The 23,991-nt window shown below is 37.0% G+C and overlaps 4 protein-coding genes across 4 annotated transcripts; 2 read left to right on the top strand and 2 right to left on the bottom strand.

Annotated features, from left to right (window-relative positions):
- Nucleotides 1–241: 241 nt before the first annotated feature.
- Nucleotides 242–17,636, bottom strand: LOC105976591 (RIBOSOMAL RNA PROCESSING 5). The gene is made up of 40 exons (XM_013001832.2): nt 17,295–17,636; nt 16,662–16,873; nt 16,108–16,251; nt 15,795–15,968; nt 15,149–15,248; nt 14,629–14,741; nt 14,415–14,537; nt 14,263–14,334; nt 13,756–13,848; nt 13,396–13,509; nt 13,183–13,305; nt 12,447–12,632; nt 12,269–12,343; nt 11,839–11,975; nt 10,811–10,945; nt 10,239–10,384; nt 10,044–10,109; nt 9,613–9,719; nt 9,298–9,378; nt 9,125–9,199; nt 8,939–9,040; nt 8,211–8,379; nt 7,985–8,133; nt 7,586–7,666; nt 7,393–7,493; nt 6,216–6,369; nt 6,004–6,078; nt 5,748–5,898; nt 4,310–4,928; nt 3,824–3,884; nt 3,446–3,591; nt 3,183–3,366; nt 2,805–2,903; nt 2,096–2,481; nt 1,813–1,989; nt 1,489–1,585; nt 1,210–1,365; nt 893–1,123; nt 699–782; nt 242–617 (listed from the first exon to the last, which is right to left on the bottom strand). The coding sequence occupies exons 1-40, from the start codon at nt 17,458–17,460 to the stop codon at nt 510–512; spliced, it is 5,772 nt and encodes a 1,923-aa protein (XP_012857286.2). The 5' UTR covers nt 17,461–17,636; the 3' UTR covers nt 242–509.
- Nucleotides 17,637–17,734: 98 nt separating this feature from the next.
- On the top strand, nt 17,735–18,852 carry LOC105976605 (NADPH-dependent aldehyde reductase-like protein, chloroplastic). The gene is made up of 2 exons (XM_013001849.2): nt 17,735–18,215; nt 18,323–18,852. Exons 1-2 carry the CDS (start codon nt 17,779–17,781, stop codon nt 18,681–18,683), a joined length of 798 nt encoding a protein of 265 aa, XP_012857303.2. The 5' UTR covers nt 17,735–17,778; the 3' UTR covers nt 18,684–18,852.
- Nucleotides 18,853–18,892: 40 nt separating this feature from the next.
- Nucleotides 18,893–21,848, top strand: SDG38 (SET domain protein 38). Its single transcript, XM_013001850.2, has 7 exons — nt 18,893–19,266; nt 19,563–19,618; nt 19,689–19,815; nt 20,277–20,346; nt 20,482–20,661; nt 20,936–21,007; nt 21,608–21,848. Exons 1-7 carry the CDS (start codon nt 18,931–18,933, stop codon nt 21,724–21,726), a joined length of 960 nt encoding a protein of 319 aa, XP_012857304.2. The 5' UTR covers nt 18,893–18,930; the 3' UTR covers nt 21,727–21,848.
- On the bottom strand, nt 21,819–23,980 carry LOC105976604 (acyltransferase GLAUCE-like). The gene is made up of 2 exons (XM_013001848.2): nt 22,819–23,980; nt 21,819–22,733 (listed from the first exon to the last, which is right to left on the bottom strand). The coding sequence occupies exons 1-2, from the start codon at nt 23,251–23,253 to the stop codon at nt 21,819–21,821; spliced, it is 1,350 nt and encodes a 449-aa protein (XP_012857302.2). The 5' UTR covers nt 23,254–23,980.
- Between the last annotated feature and the right edge of the window lie 11 nt (nt 23,981–23,991).

Raw genomic sequence — 23,991 nt, forward strand, 5'->3', positions numbered from 1 at the left:
CAAACGCCTTTAAGATGTGTTATTAAAATACAACAGTTGATCTAAATGACATACTATTTAACTGCAATTCCTGTCACATATGATTGCCATCTAAATATGCTAGATTCTAATCATTTAATATTTTATTTATTTTCCTGGGAAAAACAAATAAGTTGAAAGTTTAGATGAAAATGATGGAATTCTAATACATTTTTACATTATTTGACTTAGCCAACAACGTGGTATTTTATTATGTAACACATTTGAAGGAAAATTAAAATAGATTGATTAAATAAACCAAAACCAAACTATTAGGAAATTGTTTATTTCCATACAAAATAGCGTTTTAAATGAAAATAATTTAGTCATGATGATGATGATGATACAGCTACTAGTACAACATAAAAAGGAAAGTAGAAATATACAGTTCACCATAACTTATAACAAATCAAGAACCACCAGTTCGTTTAACTAATCTACAAAACTGTGTTGGATAAAAAGAACATTTGGATTTGGATGTGATGTCTTCATCAAGCAAGGTTATTCTCAGCATATTCAATGGCCTTAGCCTTCACAGATTCAATTCGTTTCTCATCCCCAGTCGACTTTTCGTACGCCAGATACTTATTAAACAAGAACTGCACCACAATTTTACACGGTTCAGACTAATTATAATAATAAATCAAACACGCGAGTCTAATCAAGTAAATGCTTTTTACCTTCATCTTCTTCAGGGGAAGGCTCAGACTTATTGCTCTCTCAAATAATGCACGAATCATATCCGCTTCACCAAGCTTAATCTCCTGTTAATTAATTTTAACAAGTTATACATACATACATACATACATACCTACATACGAGAAACATATCAAAATATTCTTAAGAGAATAAAAGTGAGTTGTGAAGTTTATACTTGATCTAAATAGATGCTCCATAAATCAGTCCTCTTTGGATGTTGCCTAAGTATACTCTCAAACAGAGTTCTTCCTCTATCTGGAACTCCACACTTAAACTCTAGGATGGCAGTCTTTGAAAGAAACTTTATATGCTTATGTTTAGGAAGCCTCTTAACAGCATCAGTTACGACAGGCTGAACTCCATCACTTTTTCTATTCACAAGAGACTGGATCCTTCTCAGCCATACCTGACAATGCCCAAAAATAATATACTTTCACAAGACAGAAAAGCACTTTGCTCTCCAAAAATTCAATGGAAACAGATTTTGTTTACCTTGCACGAATTCCCGAGATTCCTAACCATTTTACCCAAAAGCTCATCAGCCAATTTGTGCTGTTCTGTTCTCTCATACATTTCTAGAAGGGCAAGATGCACCTTTTTCGAATCACAATGCTGCAACGCTCTAACAAATATTTTCTTAACAGCTTCCTGAAAAGAGAGTTTTCAAATTATTTTCATCAGCAACTGAATTCCAATCAAAATTAAATTTTCCCTTTTCCTCTTTTTTTTGGAGGTGGCAGGGTTGGGAAGGGGTTTCTCTCTTTACTATACCTCTGGAGGATTGCCATACTCATTTTCCAAGTTCAAATATGCAACCCAGATATTCAGCTTCTCAGATTCTTCTTGACTACTTATTCTTTTCAAAGCCCTGGTGCACAAAGTAAAGTGATGAGTTAATTTTGTGCGTCCGTTGGTGTGTGTGTGTGTGTGTGTGTGTGTGTGTGTGTGTGTGTGTGTGTGTGTGTGTGTGTGTGTGTGAGAGAGAGAGAGAGAGAGAGAGAGAGAGCACAAATGTCATTGCTGCAAGTAATATAACTATTCTAATAAGCTAGGGGGTGTTAAGAGGAAAAATATAACACCGATTGCACCACATACAATTCAGCAATGGATCGTGCCTTCTCAATATCTGCCAAAGAGAGCATAAATGCCATGTACTTTATCCATGGATAGCTGTTATTTGGGGAACTTTTAATAAGTTTCTCAAATTCATCGGTAGTCCTTGGGACATCTTTTTCCAGCTGTCTCTCCTCAGCAGCTCTTATTTCTTGTTCCCTTTACGAAAAACATTAACAAATTACACTTTGCTTCTCAGAAACTAATACATGTCATAGTTCCTACATGATATAAAGCAAAAGTTATTCTTGTATAGTGTCCCTACCTCTCTTCCCTAGCTTTCCTTTTTGCTCCTCTTTTTTTTTTCTCTCCAGCTGTAGTATCTGCATTAGTAACCGGTACTAAAGTTTGACCAACATCACCTTCAATATCTGAGGTTTCCATGTCATCAAGTGGAACCTCAAGAGGTGGCACAAGAGCCCTAGATTCAGCATCTGCAAGTATGGGTTGATGACCATTGTCAGATTCATTATTTGTCATCTGCATGGAAGCAGAGTTTCTCTGGGATGTCACTGTTGGCTCATCTAACATAATGGTGTCGTTTATGCCGATGGCAGAATCATGGCTTTGTCCGGGAGACGTCTGCACTTCCTCATCTTTGAAATATGACTTCTTTAGCCCAAGAGAGATTCGATTTCTCTCTTTATCCACCTGAAAGAGAAGTTGGAACAGCAATTACTCTTTAATTGTTATTAATATATACAATGGTGCCACAATTTCAAAGAACTGAGGAGCAAAATAATATGCTACAGTAGTGCTTTAAAGTGGGACCACCTCACTAAGTTTCATGAAGTGGCAAAATGATTCGAAGGAAACTCATATTTTATTCCATTGACCTCCCAACCACTCTCCCCCACAACAACTAAATAAAAACTAATAAAAATATACTTAATATATCAAAAAAGATTCCACTAAGTTTATCTTTCCTCTGTTGACAAGAACTTGGCAATATATTCTTAATAAATAGTAGGTACCGTCAAAACTTTTGCTGTAACTTTCTCCCCTGCTTTAAATTGTGTTTCAAGATCCTCTATGTGATCGTCAGAAAGCTCTGAAACATGGCATAAACCGACCTAGGCAAAGTAAAACTTAAGCACATCAGTACAGTTTACCACAAGAAACACATGGAAACAACATTAGAGAAAGTACAAAAAGGTAAACTCAAGCTGCAATAGATTATATTACAACTGACGCATGTTAGACAAGCACAAAATACTTTTTAGCCACATGTTAAGCAGTTGCATAGAAGCAACAACTTTAGCGGAAGTTTCATCTTCAAACATAATAATCGAAATAACATGACAGGTCTGGAAGTAGAAAAATAAGAAATCAAAGAAAATCTATAACCATACCGCATTTGTGTGGTCAATGGATATAAACAAACCATAAGGCTGAATGCGTTTGATTCTTCCAGAGATAATATCTCCAACACTAATATGGTCTACAGGATTATTTCCCGACTTAGGCTCTTTGAGAGCACTTGAAGTTCGAAGGGTAACTTCAACACGCTTAGACAATGGCTCCACCGAAAGCACCCTGCATTAGAGGGGTCAATGTTGCATACACCAGCATTACAATGTGGCTTACTATGGAATATGCCATTAGAAATTCTTACTTGCCAACCACAAGTTTCCCGATAGGAAATTCATTTTCTGGATTTTCAACAAAATTGTCCGACAACTTGGAAATGAGAATTCTGGCATCGATCTTCCGTGAAAGCATGATAAAGCATCCTTTCGAAGAGACATTTTTAACATACCCCTGCATCAGTCAATGTGAGGGAGAGCATAAAATCATACATCAGAGAACAAGAATTAGAATACTTGAACTTGCATTTTATCAGCGGAACAAGGAAATTGACAGGTGAGTAGAGTTTGTAAGAATTTATTTGCCTTCTACTAACGCCCTATTGACAACATTTTCTAGAGAAATGTTTTTTACCATTCATGAATTTATATATGAAAACCCAAGAGGGAAATACTCAGTAGACTACCTGGACTACCATATCAGGATGAAGATCTGTTATTTTGTCCACATGCTGGATGGAAGTATGCCTGCAAATGATTAGATGTTTTGTCACAGCAGAAACTGTAGATAGTAGATTCAAAATAACAGTTTTATGAAACTACTCAATATTAGACTATGTCAAGCTGCAAAAGAACCTTCTCAAAATTAGTAAGTATGAAAATTAGCAGTTTTCGTTGACAGGTCTTGCACATTTTAGGGTTCAATGGTCAGCAAATATGGATTCATACAGTTGAGTTCCTATCATTGTTTCTGGCATGCAAATATTTTCTATACATTTATTTATCGCGCCTGTTGTTCGCAGATTTAAAAAGAACAAGTATCTAGTGACTACCAATTCTTCCATTTTCTGCAAAGAGAAAGTTAAATCTCCATGACATCACGCCTCAAGAATGGACCTTAGGCATTTAAAGAAAGTTGAGGTAATTCTAAATTCGCCAAGTTATAGACTTACATGCCACCATTAAGCTCAGTGGATCCCAAATCCCGTGAAGCATCTGAAGCTGACCGAAGAGATAGGTCAACATGGACCACACCCATAACACCTCGAGTAATCTCCAAAACTTTACATTTCACAAACTGTCCTTCTTGATAACCAGAAAGTGGGTTGGAGACCCATGAGTCTGTCAACTCGGTAAAATGAACCTTACCATACTGGTGCTGATCAATTTGGACCAGCAATCCACCAATACCAGGAAGAATTTTAGAAATCCTGCCACCCACGGTACTACCTTCAACTAAATGACACGTCAAACGACGGTCAGAATTTTTTTCATTGAGTTCCCCACAAGCATCAGCTGGTGCATGCATGACCAGACGTAGTAACTTCTTCTCCTTATTCACGGTGATTATGTGACCTGAAAGAGCTTTACCCACACGAAGACGGTTCTGGAATTCTGCGAGTTCACAGGGCTCACATGAAGAGTCAAGAATATACAACTGAGCATTCACATCTCGAGATATAGTCAGCCAGGCCCAATCAGAGTCAACCTTATACACATAACCAGAAACACGTTGCCCATATGTGTAGTTGAACTCTTCAGAAGGTAACCCTTCATCTGGTTCGCCAGATCCTGTATATGCAATGCAATTTGAACAAGTTAATCAACAAACTTTATACATGACCATAAATATTGCATATAGAGCAAAACAATTACGAAACATGGATAGAAAAACATGTCTCCAGATACTCCAAAGATCATGGATGGCGGGGGAGGGAGGAGACCAGTAGAGATGCCAAATTAGTCATATGAAGAATCTAAATGGAAGGCATTTATTAAATCATCTATCAACCTCATTCTCGTAATAACAAACTAAGTGCTGCCCAAGATATCTAAAAAAAAGTGCTATCCAAGAAAGCGCAAGATAGCGAGCATCAAGTAGCACAAATTACAGAACATGAAGATGAGGATAAATCAGAGAGAGGACTACGTAGATAGTCATTTAATGAAAAAATAAAGAGTCAGAATTATTGCTGATTTCAATTCAAGCGACAGCATTTGGAGGTTGAATAAGTTTCAATTCGGAACTGTAGTACAGCACACATTGCAAGTGTTTGAAGTTTTTACCACCTCACCAGGGACAAAAACCTTAAAAATGTTATATATGCTTCTGCATCGATTTTATGTTTGACTACTAAATGGAAAGACCAATCTGGATATGCACAGCAGTCGGGATAATATCTAAAATGGAGAATGAGTCCAGGCTTATAAACAACAAAAAGGACTGGGGAATTGGAGGACAGGATGGCGAAGTAGTAAATGCTGATCTTAAGAATTGATGGTTACGTTCATCTACTGCAAATCAGATATACTTTTTTCACATCATAAATCTGCTCAAGGCATTAGCTTGATAAATGTAAGCATCAGGTGAATGACTTTGATAATGGTTACCTTTAAGCAGGGAAGGTTTGATAGATAGTTCACATCCATGACCTCCTTTAATGTTTTTTGTCTTGCTACCCTTTGAAACAATCCTTGATGCCAGTGTTTGCCCAATTCTGTAGTCACTAAAGGGGCTTTCAGCAGAATTATCATCAGTTACCTGCCAATAAACCTCCAAATCATAACCACACCTTTTCAAAAAGAAAGTTATAGGAACTATACAGTTTCTAATCATAACAATCTAATAGGCAAAAGGACTCCAAACCTCAGTTATATGTATTCTTCCATAGAAGCCTGAACCAAATTTCACCTTAAGTTCAAGAGGCTTTATTTCCGTAATCTGAAAATCAGCCGAAGACACACTCGAGTTAAAGAAATGAAATATCATAAAGCTTGTTCATATATAACTAATATTCAGCAAGTAATCTGCATTATGGAGCTACAAATCTCAACTCAGGGTACCAAAATGAACCCTACCTCTGCCTGAATGAGAGATCCAACATCATAGCTAGATTTCTTCCTTGCCCTCTTAGAACTGGATGTGTCCACACCATCACCTAAATGTTTGAGCAGCAGAAGCAATTTCCCACATGTTGCGGGAGCTGGAAGAGCCATTACAGTAGCAGAGACACTACGATGAAAAAACAAACAATAGTAACAATTATAACAAAACAAGGAATGAAATCGCAACCTAGAAGTTACCAAGTAAAAGGAAAAGGCAAAACAGCGGTAAAAACATATAGCCATACAGAATTTTACAATATTACAGAAAGATCATCAGCTCAATAAATAGCAGCCCAATGCAAAACGGAATGTAGAGGGAAAAGACCAAGATAAATGCACGGAGCATAAGGGCAGCTCCAGGAATCTAAGTTATCGGAAATATGGACATAAAACATTTTTTTTCCTTCAAACAATGGTTACAAAGACAAACATTTAATTACCTCAGCAAGATATTCACGTAAGGTAGATTTCCAATAATGTGATATTCACCTTTCCAAACCAAAGTTTTCGTATCATCTCGTACAGAAAGGGCAGATATCCCTGGAGTTGCTTCGTGATCATCAGTCGATGATGATACTGAAGGCAATCAATTCATCAATACACTATAACATAAGATTTCAACTCCAAGGTATCCTTATATTTCTTTATGCATACCCCAACATTTGATTGTTTTTTTATTCAGGTCCATGAGTTCATTGCATCATTGACTAATTGGTGCACATAGTTTTCATATCTGCTAAGGTAACTAACTTAATTCTTCTCTGTAACTCGGTCACTGTCTTGCACTGATGGTTGATTAACTTTTCAAAAGTTAACATCAAATAGGTATAAGAAAATACACATACAGTACAATGTGAGCTGTTGAGCTGATATGCCTTCTTTCTAGTATTCAGATACCTATTGAACACAACAATGTCAAACGCAAATTCTAGCCTGATTACTGTTAAAATCATTTAGTAACTATTGAAATGACACCGGGATCATACTTTTATCAGCTTACTAACCACTGCTGAACAGCTATACCACTCTCCCACCCAAAAAAGAAAAAACAAAGAAGAAAAAGGAAATGAAGAAGAGAAGGAAGAAAAAGAAAAGGCAAATAAGTTAGCCATAGAGCTGCAATGTGTTCGGAAAGAATTTGCAAAGTTACCTTTGTCCATGAGTAAATTGTTTATGAGGTAATTTCTGTGTGTTGTAATCAGTGAGTGATGCATAGCCTATGGTAAAATTATAATCTGGAACTGAAAGAACCTGTTGAAAGAACGGAAAGAGAAACAGGCATTCACGTGAATATCATGTCAAAGAAAAAAAGATTAAGCATTAAAAGGGGGAAAACACCTTACCAAGTAATTTTCCTTCACTATCTCAACTATTGCGTTCACTATTTGATTCACTTCCAAGTCCTTGTGTTCTCTTTTGCGTTTCTGCAATTAATTAAAGTATAGATTTTGAACATGGGAAGAGACAAAATATGAGATAATGGTTTAATAATCTTCGATAGAGCATAGATATTTAGAACCAATTAGATCTCACAAACTATAATGGAAGGCTACAGAACACACACACAAACACACACACACACACACACACACACACATATATATATATATATATATATATATATATATATATATATATATATTTGTATATACATAAAACCGACAAAATAATCTGTTAATAGGTCACGGCAAAACACAAGATAACCTTGCTGGCATGATACTTGTTATAATTTAAAGGCAAACCTTCTTAAGAGCTTTTATGGTAGAACTCTCTTTTTTGGATCTATTTATGAACTCTGGCTTTAGTGATAGGTCCACAACGCGATCAATCTTCGAAACATCAAGAACTGCAGCTTGGATAGCAGAATTCTTTTTCATGGAGGTTCCAGCCACTGCAAAGAATAATACGCTGATGTCATTTTCAATTAAACAAGGAAAACAAAAACAGGTTCTTATAAATTTAACATACATTGATGATGTGAGATGAACCCAAAGACATCATTGTATTCCTCAAAGCTGATAACAACACCATGATCCTTGATCTCATGTACTTTTCCTTCAATAATATTGCAAATACTAAACGCATCAACCCATCTCAATTCAGAGCCTTCACGGTCCAATCCTTGCAGCTTTGCAATCTGGCCAAAGCAGCTCAGTGAGTCAGAATATGAACATAAAACAAAGCATCATAAGTTCTTTTGAATAAGGCTACTTGGAAAAGAACTTCATGGTAGGCAGAGAGGGCAAATGAGTGGTTCAAGGAAATTGAGACCCATAAGATAAAAGATCAAATGTCCTCCATTAATTACTCTCCACCCATAAGATAAAAGGTCAAGTAAAGCACTTATTAGTATCAGAATCATGGGCCCCCATAATCAGTAGTTTAAAGTGAATTCACAGCTAAATATATATATATACATATATATATATATATATATATATATATATATATATATATCCGAAGGGCATAAGCAAATTCAGTAATACAAGCTACATACCCAGAAAAAGTATTAGATTTTAGATTTGACAGGAGTTGGCATTATGATCTGACTTATCAGTTAATTACCATGCAAAATATACTCAACTAATTACTATCCTAAAAATTATCTTGACAAACAGATGAAATCTGGAATCATGTCCTTCTCACAGTTCACTTCATAGTAGTCTGTCAACAATTGACAGAATTTCAGGTATTACCTTCTCTTCCAAAAGGAAATATTCTTGAATAAAAGCCGCATCGGTTGAACAGCATAATGACTGCTTCAATGACAGTGTTATTCTACCCACATCACTACTAACCTGAAAAGGGATTAAAAAGAAATGATCAATAGAGAATGTACTGGAGTTTGACATGTTTAAACTAATTCCTAGTGTTGGACCTACATCAACTATGTTGCTGCGAACTGATTGTCCAACATAGAAGACCTCAGAAAGATCCGATCTTCTGTCATCAATAACCTACAAGACAAAAATAAAGAATTGAAAATTTAGTATGAGCATCCATCCAACTAACCAGTTAACATATATTTTAACAGAGATCATATAAACTCATGTACCTTGCTTTTGGGAGCAAAACCAGTTAAACGTCCAATAAAGCGAACAAAGCAGCCAGTTTCAATTATATTACATATGTAACCCTGGTTCAGAAATCAATGAGTCGAGGATAAAATGAAAAGCTGATGAACTCATGCTTCCACAATGTGAAGTTTCCTCATTGTTATGATAACTGAGGGAGTACATTTTGACTGACTGAAAGCATTATATAGAAGAATGAAAAACTAACAAGACAAGGCATGAGGACTCCACTTATACAGTATGTTAAGCATTTTTAAAGGACATGGCCGTAATGAAAGACCAAGCAACATTCTTACATGCACCACGGAGTGACAACTGAGTTGGCTGACATCAATAGGAAGCTGTTGGGTGGAGTTGACTAGTGAATACTTGGCAGTAAGTACAATATTGTTTCCTTCAATATCTGCATGATTTAAATATCAAATATAAAACACTCAATCAGAAAGTGAAATTCAGTTCTCAAACGATTCATTTTACTCATGCTATTTGGTAAATCAATTATGCACAAAATATTAGGCTAATAACAGAATGGCACCCACGCTACATCTTATTTAATATTGTTTTCCATCTTGTACATTTACATCTCATAATGAACCTCGTGTTTTTTATTCAGATTAGGAAAGCAGAGGATTAAGGGGCCACAAACTTCTTAGAATTCATTGTGACAAGCATAACAGAAGAGAGCAACTATATCAATAAGCGATGAAGGGAAACATTGACAGATTACCAAGAACCAACAGTTCGTCAAAGTGATGTCCCGGCTTGATGAGAGAGATCAATGAAGCAGCAAGACCTGTTCCATTGCATCGAGTAACATGTTAGGGACGCTAAAATCATATGATATGAAGAATCAGCAGGTGGGAATATATTCACACACACACATACACACACATTTATTTAAAAAAAATGGCTTTTGAGATACCCTGATTGTCTGCTAAGTGTTCCAGGGAGATGGTGCCTTTCATGCCACTTGAGGCATTGATGTCCACTATAACTGTTTCAGGTGTTGTACGCACGACAAGTCCAGAAACTAGGCTACCTGGTTTCACATTCTCATCCTCTGATGCCCTATCAAATTTTTTTTCAGTGGTAAGAGGTAAATAAAAACAATATTAGCATTCTTAAGATGTACTAATCCATCAATATGAAACACAATTAGTTAACAAGTATAATATTTGACTATTTCATGGATTAAAGAGGTCAAGATAGACGAACTGTTTAATAATGTTCACATTGAGAAACAAAATTGGCTGCAGTGCAGAACAAAAATCCAAATCAAGAAACAAGTATATTGACCATTTAATAATATTCACCCATGACATATGATTAAGAAATCACCGTGCATTCAGCTCGTACTCCATATAAGTAACTTCTATGATGGAAAGTAAAACATTGACAACAATGCAGAACACTAATGTACAATTGGAAAGCATCTGCACATAGGACATTTTCCTTCACTTTTTATGCAGTAAAAAAAATTCAGAAGAAACAAACCTTGTGGGTGTAATATTAAAACTGAGGCTTATTCGGTGTGAAGAAGGGATACATTTTACAACTCTACACTTGACCACTTGCTCCACATGATACATGGAATGTATGTCACTAGCCTGACCCAGACCAAGTTCAGATCTGCAACAAGCAGCAACTTATTACTCGGTGATACATAAAATCAGCAAATCAAACAGATTCGATTTAATATGTGATATCCTCCACATTGTTGAATGATATCGAGCATGACCAAAGTAGAGCATAGAGCAAGAAAAATTCACCAAGTTCACACTCATCGATAACACAAGACTATATATGAGGACATTTCATGTGTTCTCTCTACAGAAGATAGACAATCAAAGTAATAAATATTTAAAATGTGAATATATGAAATTTCTAAAACACGTATTTCATAAAACAAGCGAAAAAGATGTCTAGCCTCCAGCCTCCATCATCATATTTAATGAGAATTTCACATTAAGGAGAAAAAAATAAATCATGGTTCAAATTTTTATAACTCAGATTTAGGACAATCTCTTCGGCATATAACTCCAATAAAACTAATCCTGCCCTATATTTCCAAAAATGCTTTGAAACAACTACTGTGAGTAAAGAATCAAAACTTCTTCTTCGAATCATCATATAATGGCCTTTAATCTTCCCTAGGGTGAATTGTTACTCTGCCTACTTTCAAGTTGTTAATAAGATGTGCTTATGCAAAAAGAAAATCCGTATCAGATTAGAACAAACTGGTCTATAATGGTAAATACTAATTTCTAACTTATAGCTTAGAATTAGTGTCTTCGTTTCTATCATACGATAGTACTTGTAAGCTAAGGAACTTCCTTTTGTGTTTTTGGGGGATGCCCTCTAGATATGATTTGCTGACACTGTCTTACTGGACAATACAATTGCTTAAACTGCTGATCAAGTGACATATATTAGATAAACTGATAAACAACTTATCAATTTGTTTCAGAAAAATAACACGTAACAACTCATCAGAGATTATTCACAAGTGCTCTGTGACTGACCTGGGGGCAAATCCTTGAACCCCATTGTAGAACCGAACGAAACATCCATGTTTTTCGATTTTTGTAATCCACCCATGAGTGACTAACCCATCAGTTGCGTCGGCAAACGAACTAAGAATCTCGAGCTTTGACTTTACCTGAATAATCCAAATACAAATGCTTGAAGGAAATAATTTAAAGCAAAAGAAAAGGCATGTAGCATAGATTAGGAGGTGATCAAGAGCATCAGATACATTTTCAGACCTTATCAAATGTTTAAATCTAAATACTAGACAAAAACAACTTTTAATGAAGTTACAATCCAAATGTGGAAAATATCAACCTCAAACTTCAGAAAATTCATTTAAAGCTCGAGTTGAAGGAGTGGATAGCACATACGCGGAAGAAAAATTGAGTAAATTCAGCAAAAAAAAGCCAGGAGAAAGAATACCAGAGTTTTCTTGTGTGTAACAGTGATTCGCTTGGATTTGCAACCAAGAACACGAAAAACTAACTCAACTCCAGCCTGCAAAATATCAACAGATGCATGACTATAGTGAAGAAAAAATCCAATTATTCATCCTAATCCATGCAGTAAAAGCTCTTGCAAAACAAAGGTATTTAACAACCTTAAACTTTTTTCTAGGCTTTGCAATTTCAAACTCTGACATATGACGGAGAGGACATAGAGCTTTCACACCACTTGCAAATTGCACAATAGAACCAAAACTATCGACGGCAATGACTTTAGCTTTCACCACCATTCCGGGCTTCACATCAGAGTGAGTGAAAACTAATCCTTCAAAGGCACTAGTCTGTTTAGAAGAAAGAGGAATGAATTAAAAGTCAGGCAAATTCAAATCCATTGCTTTAAATATGAGAATGAAATATAGAAAAACATATATGCCATCAATTTGTCATAGTATGATGCTCCTTGTCACACTTGACTTGGTCCAGCCATTTCAGATCTCATATCTCCCAATTGTATTATTAACTTCTCATTAATGAAATATATGCCAAAACCCCTTCGGCATCCTTCAAATTAAATTTCTCAACTTACAGGAACATTGCCTACAACTTCATACATCACTAGCCTTATACTTTATAGTTTATTCCATTAAGCTCATGTTTTCTAGCCCCCCTAAAAAACATTCCTCCATACCCAGTGAACTGAAAATTGTTTCTCAAGATTACTTATCTACGACATTTTCTGCCAGCTTCCTCTACCCATCTTAGACGATAAACAGACTATAATGGTCCTTTGGAGGTATTTTTACAAGATTGATTGATTACTATATGTTTCATTCTCAATGCACAAATTTGACTTGTTAGCACAACGAATGGTAAAATTAGTGGAGGAAAAACCTTTAAAATTCCAGTGGCAAGCCCTTCCAAGTGCCTGTATCCAAGCACTCTGACACGGACAAGGCTTCCTTCTTTAAAACTCTTATCCAGTTTCCCAACTTCCTCGTCAGCTATGTCAGATACCTGAAATCCTCCCAACAATATTAGCACTGATAGGTAAAGTTCATCGACAGAATGTCCACATGCATGAGAAAATAATATTAATGGACTTACATTGACATAAGCTGGAGTTGGAACTGGTAAAGTAGGAATTTGCAGAAGAAGGCCTGACCCCTTATCAACCCTGACTACTTTAGATTGATCAAATATATCACCGACTTTAACAAGCTGCTCAACAGGTGAAATCATATCAGAAACAATGTTCATATTCTTTTTAATATTTCTCTTCCTCAGAAGCAATCACAAAGGTCGAAAAGGGGGCATCAATAAAACAACTAATGATGGAGCCAAAGCAAACAGCTGAAGCATGATAGCTAGATAACTTATAATTAATAACTTGAGTACACAACATCAAGTAACTGAAAAGATGGTATAAATGTGACGCTAGAGATGTGAAAGGTAAAACAAACTTACAGATGGTGGAGCCTTATTATTGACTAGGTGAGGGTTCAATGTTAAACCGACAGCCCTACTTGAAGGATCAATAAACAATATCCGAGCATTGAACTACAGAACAACAAAAAAGAACGAAATTACCAACCTGAGCACTCATTGAAACTAAACAAAAGCAAAATTACTTGAACGATAAAAAGAATTGACATATAATAGCAGATGTATACAAGCCAGTGGCATACTTAGGAGTTTCTAGAAGAAAACTGAACTGTGTTTGATGCTAGATAGCTCAATGGTAAACTCCAAAACATGACAATATGGAAAAACAGGATAGCTAAATTCGGTAATTCCTTATCACTAACACTCTAGGCATACAGATATTATGATCATGTTGGCATAATCCAATATTATTCTAAACAAGCTCGTATTATGCCCATGTCAAATACCGCAGCTTCTATGGAATTAATACACTGGTAGAATGAAACATTATTTCCCATTCAATCTAAACAGAAGGGACAACAGCATTACCTTCATATTTTTGCTATAGTCGTTCTTCCAGGTTGAAGAGGAAAACATTTTATCTAGATTAAATAAATCAACCTGTACAAAAAAGAAGACATAATATGAAAGACGAGAATAGAACACAATGCTGATGATAACAGAAATAAACTCAGACATACAGTTCCAGTAAAGTAGGTAAGGAAGGAAAACATGACGCCGTTTTCGAGGGTTGACTGCACACGAGCATTAACCATCATGCCTGGAACGAGAAGATCTATCGATATACCCTTAACCTCCTTGGTCTGCAGGAGTACTGATGGTTTAGAAAAAGAGCGAAATTCCATAGCAATCAATCAAGTTGGAAGTTAAGCATAATAATATAACAGAACATACCACACTTCTCGAAACCATGTCAGGGTCAGAACTCAAGTGGACTACCTTCCGAGCTCTCTCTACACTTTTAACGGTTCCTTGTAGAAACTGACCCACTTCAATCTTTCTCATCTCTACAAAGAGGAAATGGGTGATCAAATATTTGGCCGAAGAAAACCTCAATTCATTTTGAATGCCTTAAGCAACCCACTTCTAGTTTAAATTATCATGGCCAAGAAAACTAAGAAGTTGTTGATAATGAGGAAATGATTACATTCAAAAGCCATAGTCAACTAGTATGATGTACAGAATTAAACAAATATATTTTATCGGGTAGAAGATGCATAGTATACAAACTTCTGCCAAGGCAACAAGTGTTTCCCAAAAAAATCCTTATCTCAAGATACACTTCAGCTCTACAACAAGTCGAACCAAGTGCAACTTCAACTAGTCACTACTCTTTTTATTAACAGTCTATTCTCGAGCGACATATTAAATATATTCTAAACAATTGGAAGAAGCATGGTGGACTAAGAAGTACCAGATTGGTTATGTTTAGGCATAAACCCTTCAAAAGCAGACAATCCAAAATGAAGTATAAAACCATGATCCTCAATGCTTTTCACGTACGCACTTAGCACCTGTAGTTGTATAAGACACAAAGGCTCCATTATAATTACCTCAAAGTAAAAGAAAATACAGATGCAACAACCCAAAAATATGAATTACCAGCAACAAGCATTTCCTTACTTCAGCAGCGAATTTCCATTAATAAGAAATACTAAAAATCGTCATTTTTAAATGGAGTTAAAGAAGTACAGGTATCTTGGATCCCGATAAAATCATTTGATTCTGACACTTTAAAATCGAGATATTGACTTCTCGGCAATAATGAAAAAATCATGGTAGGAATAAAAGCAAATTCCAGAGAGCAAAATGACTAGTAGAACATTTTTTACATAAAAGGTGTATAAAAGAAGGAACGAATACAAATAAGATGCCTGCTCAAATTGATTGTTGTCATGACTACAAACGTATTGACTACTCTAATAATCTCTAATAATCAGAGCAGCTGCTCACTCTTAGCATAAGATGGAAGACAACCAAGATAAAGAATAAGACATTATCTTCAAGCAAGACATATATTAATTAATGAAATATAGGGTCAGACAATTCAAATTGCATACCATTCCTTCTTGAATAGCATCCAGCGTTAAGCTTCTGTGCAACGAAGACAGACGCAGAGAAAGCCAGATCTTTCGTTTTGTTATTTCTTTTCTATCATCATCTACTTGCAATACAATGCAAGAAACGAGCTGCCCTTCATGATATATTCTAGACAGGAAGCTATTCTCCAGATCCTGTAATGTGAGAAAAGTGTATTTGATCCTAATTTTCTCATGAACTGATGCCTCGCTGAAAAATTATATTTCATTTTTTTATGGGTTCAATGATAATTATAGATCAAATCATAAAAAGGATCCAATGAAGAAGATATACCCCTTTGACTTCATCTCCGAAAACAGGATCAAATGCATCGCATGCACGGACTAGTCCCCTTAAGCCCCCTGGAAGACTAACAACAATATCTTTCTCGTTCACTTCAGCAATCACACCCCATAGCTTCATTCCTGGAGAAACATTCTGAATACGCAAGGCAGAGAGAAAGACAAATTTATATATCACTTACATAATACAAGAACCAAAATCATGTAATAAATTCTTTAAATCAGAGTACGGATGAAAGTTGGTGCCATAATAACTAACTGACAATAAAGCTGAAAAATAGATACTCTGTTTTGTAAAAGGCTCAATTTACAAACACAGTTCATTACATAGAAACATAAAATGACTTTTTGAACCACAAACAGTTCCCTGCGTATCTAGTCAATTGTTGATCATTTGTTTCCACAAATTGAAGTCCGTTCTGGCCTCGCATTATAAAGGATGTATGAACTAAATCATTCCCACATGACAATACAAGATAACAAGGCTAAGGAGAATTCAATAAACATGGTTAAGAAGAATGAACACAAACACGAAAGACAGCATACCTTCAAAGTGATCTTATTGGCAAACCTAGGCAATTTCCCCTTAATTCCATCTCCAAAAAGTGACCCTAAGTCATCCTCTGTGGACTGATCCCTATTTTGTACCCTCTTTTCCTTGTGCCTTTTCTTAAGCACTCTATGATCTGCCTCGAAGTCATTGTCCGCTACAGCCCTAGCTTCATTTATTTCTTCTCTGCTCAACGAACTTCCCCCGCCTAAACCACAATAAAAGTATCGATGGAGAAATTTAAAATGTCAGATTCTCAAAAGAATTGAGTACAATAACAATAGATGAAGCCACCGCTCTTAAAAAATGCAACTCCAAAATAAATTTAGATATATTTGTAAGCACAAATTACTAATTGAATGCATATTTCGATAACGTGAACTCGCAGGGCCAATTATACATGTGCGGGTTCCCCCATTTAAAGTAAGAATGTGAGTTATCTATAAAAAAAATCCATGGTCATGAAATACAAACTTAAAGCAACCATTTATTTCTCCTCGGTTTCACAAAAATAGTAAGGAAACCCATGAAAGCACCACAAAGAAACTGAATACTGAAATATGTAATATTGGTGTAAATCCATGAGCTAGAGAGAGAGAGAGAGAGAGAGAGAGATGTAAATATAAAACCTCGGGGGAAGTCAGGGACATCATCTTCGACCTGAAGCGGCAATTGTTGTGAAGAAACGGCGGCGTTGGGGTGGTTCTTAGCGGATTTGAAAGGCTTCTTAGATGTCATCTGAAAGTCCTTTTTCAAGTTTGGTTTCGATTTAGACTTGTTTGAAGGCGGCGCCATTACTCTTCCAACAAGAAGAAGAAGAAGAAGAAGAAGCGCTGAAGCCGAATATTTTCCGACCAAATAGAGGCCGCTGTGAGGAGGAGAGGAGCGAAGTTTATAAGAGAGAGGGGTTTTAGAGGTTTAAAGTTTCATGGGCTTTGTCCAAATTACATAATCAACGAACGGCCCACCCCAATTTCTTTTTTTTCTTTTTTCTTAGTCTACATAAAAGCCTAACACGGTCAATCGCATTTTTTTATATATAATTATAATTATTTTATTATATAGATTATAGAAATAAGATATACTCTGAGGATTCATATTCGTTCTCCGTCTATGGCGGCTATATCAAGCAGCAGCAGCACCACCGTAACACTAACACCGCCACTGGCACTCCAAGACCGCGTCGCAATTGTCACCGGCGCATCCCGCGGAATCGGCCGCGCCATCGCCCTTCATTTGGCTTCCCTCGGCGCGAAAGTTGTCATCAACTATGCCTCAAACTCGGCTCAAGCCGATGCAGTGGCCGCCCAAATTAATAGCGGATCCTCTGTCACCTTGCAAGCCGACATATCAGATCCAGAGCAGGTAAAGCACATGTTCGATGCTGCGGAATCGGCCTTCAACTCGCCGATTCACATCCTAGTCAACTCAGCCGGGGTATTAGATTCCAAGTATCCATCACTCGCTACTACCACCATCGAAGATTTCGACCTAACCTTCAGTGTTAACGCGAGAGGCGCGTTTCTCTGCTGCAAAGAAGCAGCAAAGAGGTCACTTACTATTAATAATTAAATTATAGATTATTATTATTATGTTTTAATAATTTAGGGGGATTGAATAAAATAATTTGAATGATGAACTAACTAATTAACAATAGGATTAAGAAAGGTGGAGGGGGGAGAATCATATGCTTGACGACGTCACTGGTGGCGTCATTGAAGCCGGGATACATGGCGTACACAGCGTCAAAGGCGGCAGTGGAGGCGATGGTGAAGATATTAGCCAAAGAGCTCAAGGGAACGGGGATAACTGCCAACGCGGTTGCTCCGGGGCCGGTGGCGACGGAGATGTTCTACGCCGGGAAGACAGATGAGGCGGTGAAGAAGGCGGTGGATGAGTGCCCACTGGGGCGGCTGGGGGAGACGGGTGACGTGGCTCCAGTGGTGGGTTTTTTGGCGAGCGATGCGGGTCAGTGGGTCAATGGCCAGATTATTCGGGTCAATGGGGGTTACGTGTAAAGCGCTGCTAGCCGCTTTCAACGACTTTGAATTCGAATAATAAATAAATTGTTTTCTTTTTTTTTTTTTTTAACAAAACCCATTCGAAGAAAGCATAAATAAATTGTGTATTTAATTTGTGGGGATGCCAAAAAATAAATGAAAGTAAATTGGTGGGCTTTTGTTGCTATATTTCCAGTTTTGGGCCGATATATATATTATAAAAAATATTAGCTTTCTTCTTCCCTGAACAAATTAAAATTAAAAAATGTCGCGCTTAGCCCGTCGAAGCTGTTGGTCTCTCCATTTCAAAAACCTCCATCATTCCCTCATCAAAACGACGTCGTCTTTCTCCACTGACTCAACACATCATCCTTCTCCACCTCCGATCCGCGTCGAGCTCACCGAATATGCCGGCCGAGGCGTGTTCGCCTCCCGTAGAATTGGTGCCGGCGAGCTCATCCACACCGCGAAACCCGCTGTTGCGCATCCTTCCCTATCTATGATTCACACCGTATGCTATTCCTGTCTTAGGAAACTTCCAAACCGCCATAGCACCGATGACATGTCATTTTGCTGTATACAATGCGAACAACTATCTAAGGTTACAATCATCTCCCATTCACACATACATACATACATTTTAAATTCTGATAATTCACTACTATGGTCCATGTATCTGTAATGTAATCACGATTATGGCTATCTTTTATAGCTTTTTCAATGTCTGTGGATTTTCGTTTGATTCACACCGGAACATTAACCACATGATTATGTAATTTATGTTTAACAATCAATATATAGACATTAATCATTTCGTTTTACAGTTCAACACCCTATCAATCATTTTGTATCCTTAATTGACTTTGCTTCATTAAACGCTGTATTTTATTGCATTAGAAGTTTTACGATGTTGAGAAGAAGGCAGATTGGTCGAGCTTTAATGAGTACTGCCGGTATGAAGACCTCTTCTTACCTCTTATTGTTTCATTTCGTAATATTGGATATTCACTATTACTTCTGAAGACTGCAGGGTCTAAAATATCCACTTCTGGTCAAGCGTTTGGCTTGTCAGGTTATTTCTGGAGCCGTCACTTATGACATTCTTGACGTACTTCAACCACAGATTCTATCTTCCGATCAAATTTCTAGGGTAAGCGTCTCCAGCTTCTTAAGAAGCCATAGCGATTCACACATGCAATCAGCTTGGTAATCACCTTCTTCGAAAAATAAAACGGAAGAAACATACTGAAATATTCTATTGAATCTGCTAGAGCTTTGTCGAAAAGTGAACGTTTACATAATGATTCTTCAGATATATCTATTAGTTAGTGTAGACAGTCTAAAAGTAAAAGGTTTATGTGATGGATGAGTGTTCTGATTCGAGGTGCAAATGGGTGGGTTCGATCTGAAGAGTTAAAAATGGTTTGAGGTCAATTTTATTGGAAAACGTGGATTGAAACAAGTTGTTTCAACTTGCTTGGGCTTTCCTTCTTCTTTACTTAACAGTTAACATCTTCTTCTGGCCATCCTCTTAAAAGATTGACGTCATGTTTAGTCTAAAGTCACTGTAAACGTACAATATGTCATGCAAGATTGCTCAATGATTCGCAGATGAAGAAGGAAGCAGCCCTGCTAAGAAGCACTTTTGAGGACTCGGATTTTGAAAGTGAGAAGATGGCATGTATCCTTGCAAAGTGAAGTTCGTTAAAATTTGAATTTTATGAAGTTTTTGTTTCCTCGTGATGTTTAGAGTAAATTCTTGAGCTTCAGTACATAATTTCCTTCACTGTGAAAAATTGGGCCTTTAACTTCATAGTTCTAACTGAAGAATGGTACGCTGGAGTTCTAGCACGGATTCGTATCAATGCCTTTCGAATTGAATTGGCAATAGGATCATATGAGGATCTTCTTTCCTCAGCAGCAGCCTTGGTAGAAGCAGAATCTGCTGTTGGAAATGCCGTTTATGTGCTTCCTTCTTTATACAATCACGATTGTGGTAAGATCTCTCATTCCTCTACAAGCTCACTTTTCACCTTTTCCCTTATTAGCCAAACAAAATCATTTTTTGTTTCGCTTTCTTGCTTACTTTTATCATCAGTATATAGCTTTCCGTTGGCAATTTTATTTCTAACTGCCTCTGAAGTTGGCATTTATCGGTGATAAGAGACCCTAACTAGAAAAGGAATAAGTTTTTAAGTTAAGAGAGGAGCAATAGAAAATTGTAATGCAGAAGTCTATGCACGTGACATTTTTTCCCCTTTTATTTGCAGATCCTAATGTAAATATTTTGTGGATTGAAAATGCGGATGCTAAAATAAAAGCTCTCCGTGACATTGAAGAAGGTATTTTCTTTTGACTTTATGTTGACACTTCCAAAAAGTTTTATTTTTTATTGTTGCAGGAACATGTGATTTATAGACCTTTTCAATTCTTTCTTAGTTCATGATTATGGTGGTACATAATTAGCTCACTTTTTGTGGCTCGCTAAAGACAGTTAAATGATGGTTGTGATCACATCATCTTACTCTGAGGCCAATAAATTATTAAAAAATGAGAGATCCCATTTTATCGTCACATTTGCACCTTTACAACTCTGCAGCATTACGGGGTTGGAAAATTGTCTCTCTTAATATGGTTCTTTTTTTTTCTTTTTTTTTTTTTCCATTTTCACTTTATTATTGCATAGAGACTAGGGTGATTAACAACATTAAATCACCCTTGAAAAACTTTTCCTGAAATAAAATTATACCCCATTCAAGTATTACTATCATAAAACTACTTTGAGTTATGTAGCACGATTCCTTTGTTAAACATGGAAGATTAATGTAGAGGATACTCTGTTTATCACACATATTTGATGTTTTTCATCATGTCCCTGCAAGCTAATATGTTGAAAGTTCGTAAGAGGGTATTAATGTTGAAGTGCTCATTTGGCATTGCAGGGGAAGAATTGCGGATATGTTACATTGATGCGAGCATGGATTATGGGGCTCGACAAAGAATCCTGCATCAAGGATTTGGTTTTCAATGCAACTGCCCGAGATGTGTCTCAAAGGACTAAACTTTATTGATCTACACTTGTTAAAAACAAGATGCTTTACAATACACTAAAATATTTTATTTATTTATTATTGTGACTACTATACATTATATCTAAGAAGTATTTGCTAAGAAGTTATGAAAGTGGTACTGGAAACTCTCCATCTCCTCAACAGGCTGTCCACTCATGATGCTAACTCCATCAACATCTGGCAGTATACAATTAAAAGGGACCAAATGGTTGACCAAAGGGGTACAGCACAGTGGCTTTCCCCACGGAAACTCCACTTGATGAAGCTCCATTCTCAACCATGAAGTGACGTGGCAATCTCCAAAAGGTATTCCTTTGTTGGTCTCGAACCAGTCTATAGTAGATCTAACGTACTCATCCGTCATTCTATTGTGCCCATCTGCGATCAACTCCACCAGCTTCCAAAACGGCCTTTGTTCGATATCTTTGCACTTTGCCGATGCATAAGCTACTAATACTGCATTCCCGCAGTATTCAAGCGGCAATGGCGGCTTCAGCCTCTGCCTGATGTCAACGGAGGTAAGGACAGTAAACTCTCTGTCTTTATCGTTCAACGACAAAGCTCTGCTCCGCCATATAAGTGCCGCCACAACGTTAAAGGTGGTGATGCTTCTTCTTCGTTTGGCGGTGGTGGTTGCATTATGATCATCATCTACTTCTTCTGCCTTTGCCTTTAATTTCAAGAAATTGATGTCCTTTGAGCTTAGTTTCAGGATTTTGATTTCCATTTTTTTTTGGAATTCATGAAGCATTAGCAGAGGGCTGGCCAGAAATGGGCCAATATCGATCTTCAGATACTCAGGGTGTGGAAATTCGACGTGCGGCGGTGATCTGGCGGCAAGAAGGTTGCGGTCGTGGCAAGGGATGAATGCCAGTGGTTTATCTTCAAATGCCTGTGATGCTAAATTTTCTAGGAATATCTTTGCAGAGGTGCCATCGAGCAAGGAATGATTAAATGACATTCCAATTGAGAAGCCACCACACTTGAATGAAGTTACCTGCATTTTTTTTTAATACAAATAAGTCAACACATATATAATCAGTTAAGAATAATAAGATGGCCTTAAATATTAATTTAGTAACCTGAAAAACACAGAGCGGTTGATCATCGGCATCCAAATGGTTCAAGGTTTGGGCATCAAGTTGCCGAAATCCTGGGTTGGGAGAAACCAAATCTCCAATCTCGTCCAGCGAAAACTCCGATGAAGCCACCACAAAGCCGGCTCCCGCCATGTTGCAGTTGATTTCAAGGCGGCTCGACTGGTGGTGCCGCTTGAGTCTTCCGGCCATAAAGTCGTATGGGACAAGAACTCTCTGGAGAGCCAATTTCATCCTTTGGGCCACAACCTGTGGGGTGAAATCTGGATTGGGTTGAAAGAAGTAGATTGCTTGGATATTGACAGTGAGAATTTGGTCAAGTGTAGACAAGAAGAAGGATCTGTTTTGGGTTTCTTGTGAGGGGAAAACAAGTGTGGAGTCTTGGATTGTGACCTTGAGCTCTTCTTGCATGGTTGCCATAATTATGGTTCTTGGTTGCGTATCAAAATGCAATCCTTGTTCCTAGATTTATAGGGGCAATGTTCGAATGTAAGGACAAATGCCTTGCACACGATTTGCAGTTTTCAAAAATCATAATTAAAAAAAAATTGGTCATTAATTATTAATAGGTATTGCCATAGCTATTAATAAACAAGTATTCATCATCAGCTTTGGAGGAATTATCAGGCGAATGCTCACACGCATAATTACAAATCTATTTACTATTTCTGCCAATTCTTGTTTTGTGTATATCCATCATCATCATCATCATCATCATCATCATCACCAGCTTTGGAAGTTTTTCATCAACCAAATCCGCTGTTTGCCAAAACCTACTTAGATAAGTCTTTTCATCTCCAATTTGAATTCATCAACAAATATCCTTACATGAAAGATCAAAGAATGCAAACTAGTAATTTCATCACAACAAACTCAGAAAATATCCTTCTTTTCGTTCGATGTAGACCACTTCCTGTGTTGCAATACCCAAACAGCTTATTTCTTCAAAGCAGACCCCTGCCGTTCGTCCCCATAAACAACCTCCGCACGTCACACTCCCACACCCACCGCCGCCTGATGTCCAAAATATAGATATTGACTTCAAAGTCGTGAAATTAAGCTCAAGCGGCATCAATTTGTTGAAATACATTATGGCATGAATAACAAAATTGAAACTAGTGTGGCATAAAATGTTGGATTATATCCTGAAAATTATGC

Source organism: Erythranthe guttata, chromosome 11 (assembly GCF_056151865.1).
Source record: "Erythranthe guttata isolate IM_541 chromosome 11, IM_541, whole genome shotgun sequence".
Taxonomy (NCBI): Eukaryota; Viridiplantae; Streptophyta; class Magnoliopsida; order Lamiales; family Phrymaceae; genus Erythranthe; species Erythranthe guttata.

What these genes read in the sequence shown, in the direction of transcription:
- LOC105976604 (XM_013001848.2), bottom strand. Translation starts at nt 23,253, where the DNA reads ATGGCAACCATGCAAGAAGAGCTCAAGGTCACAATCCAAGACTCCACA. An exon ending in AACCGCTCTGTGTTTTTCAG is followed by an intron (nt 22,734 to 22,818) that starts GTTACTAAATTA and finishes AAAAAAATGCAG; the next exon opens with GTAACTTCATTCAAGTGTGG.
- LOC105976605 (XM_013001849.2), top strand. Translation starts at nt 17,779, where the DNA reads ATGGCGGCTATATCAAGCAGCAGCAGCACCACCGTAACACTAACACCG. An exon ending in TGCAAAGAAGCAGCAAAGAG is followed by an intron (nt 18,216 to 18,322) that starts GTCACTTACTAT and finishes AATTAACAATAG; the next exon opens with GATTAAGAAAGGTGGAGGGG.
- SDG38 (XM_013001850.2), top strand. Translation starts at nt 18,931, where the DNA reads ATGTCGCGCTTAGCCCGTCGAAGCTGTTGGTCTCTCCATTTCAAAAAC. An exon ending in AATGCGAACAACTATCTAAG is followed by an intron (nt 19,267 to 19,562) that starts GTTACAATCATC and finishes TTATTGCATTAG; the next exon opens with AAGTTTTACGATGTTGAGAA. An exon ending in CTTCCGATCAAATTTCTAGG is followed by an intron (nt 19,816 to 20,276) that starts GTAAGCGTCTCC and finishes AATGATTCGCAG; the next exon opens with ATGAAGAAGGAAGCAGCCCT.
- LOC105976591 (XM_013001832.2), bottom strand. Translation starts at nt 17,460, where the DNA reads ATGGCGCCGCCTTCAAACAAGTCTAAATCGAAACCAAACTTGAAAAAG. An exon ending in GCCTAAACATAACCAATCTG is followed by an intron (nt 14,742 to 15,148) that starts GTACTTCTTAGT and finishes TCCTCTTTGTAG; the next exon opens with AGATGAGAAAGATTGAAGTG. An exon ending in GATCTCTCATTCAGGCAGAG is followed by an intron (nt 6,079 to 6,215) that starts GTAGGGTTCATT and finishes GCTGATTTTCAG; the next exon opens with ATTACGGAAATAAAGCCTCT.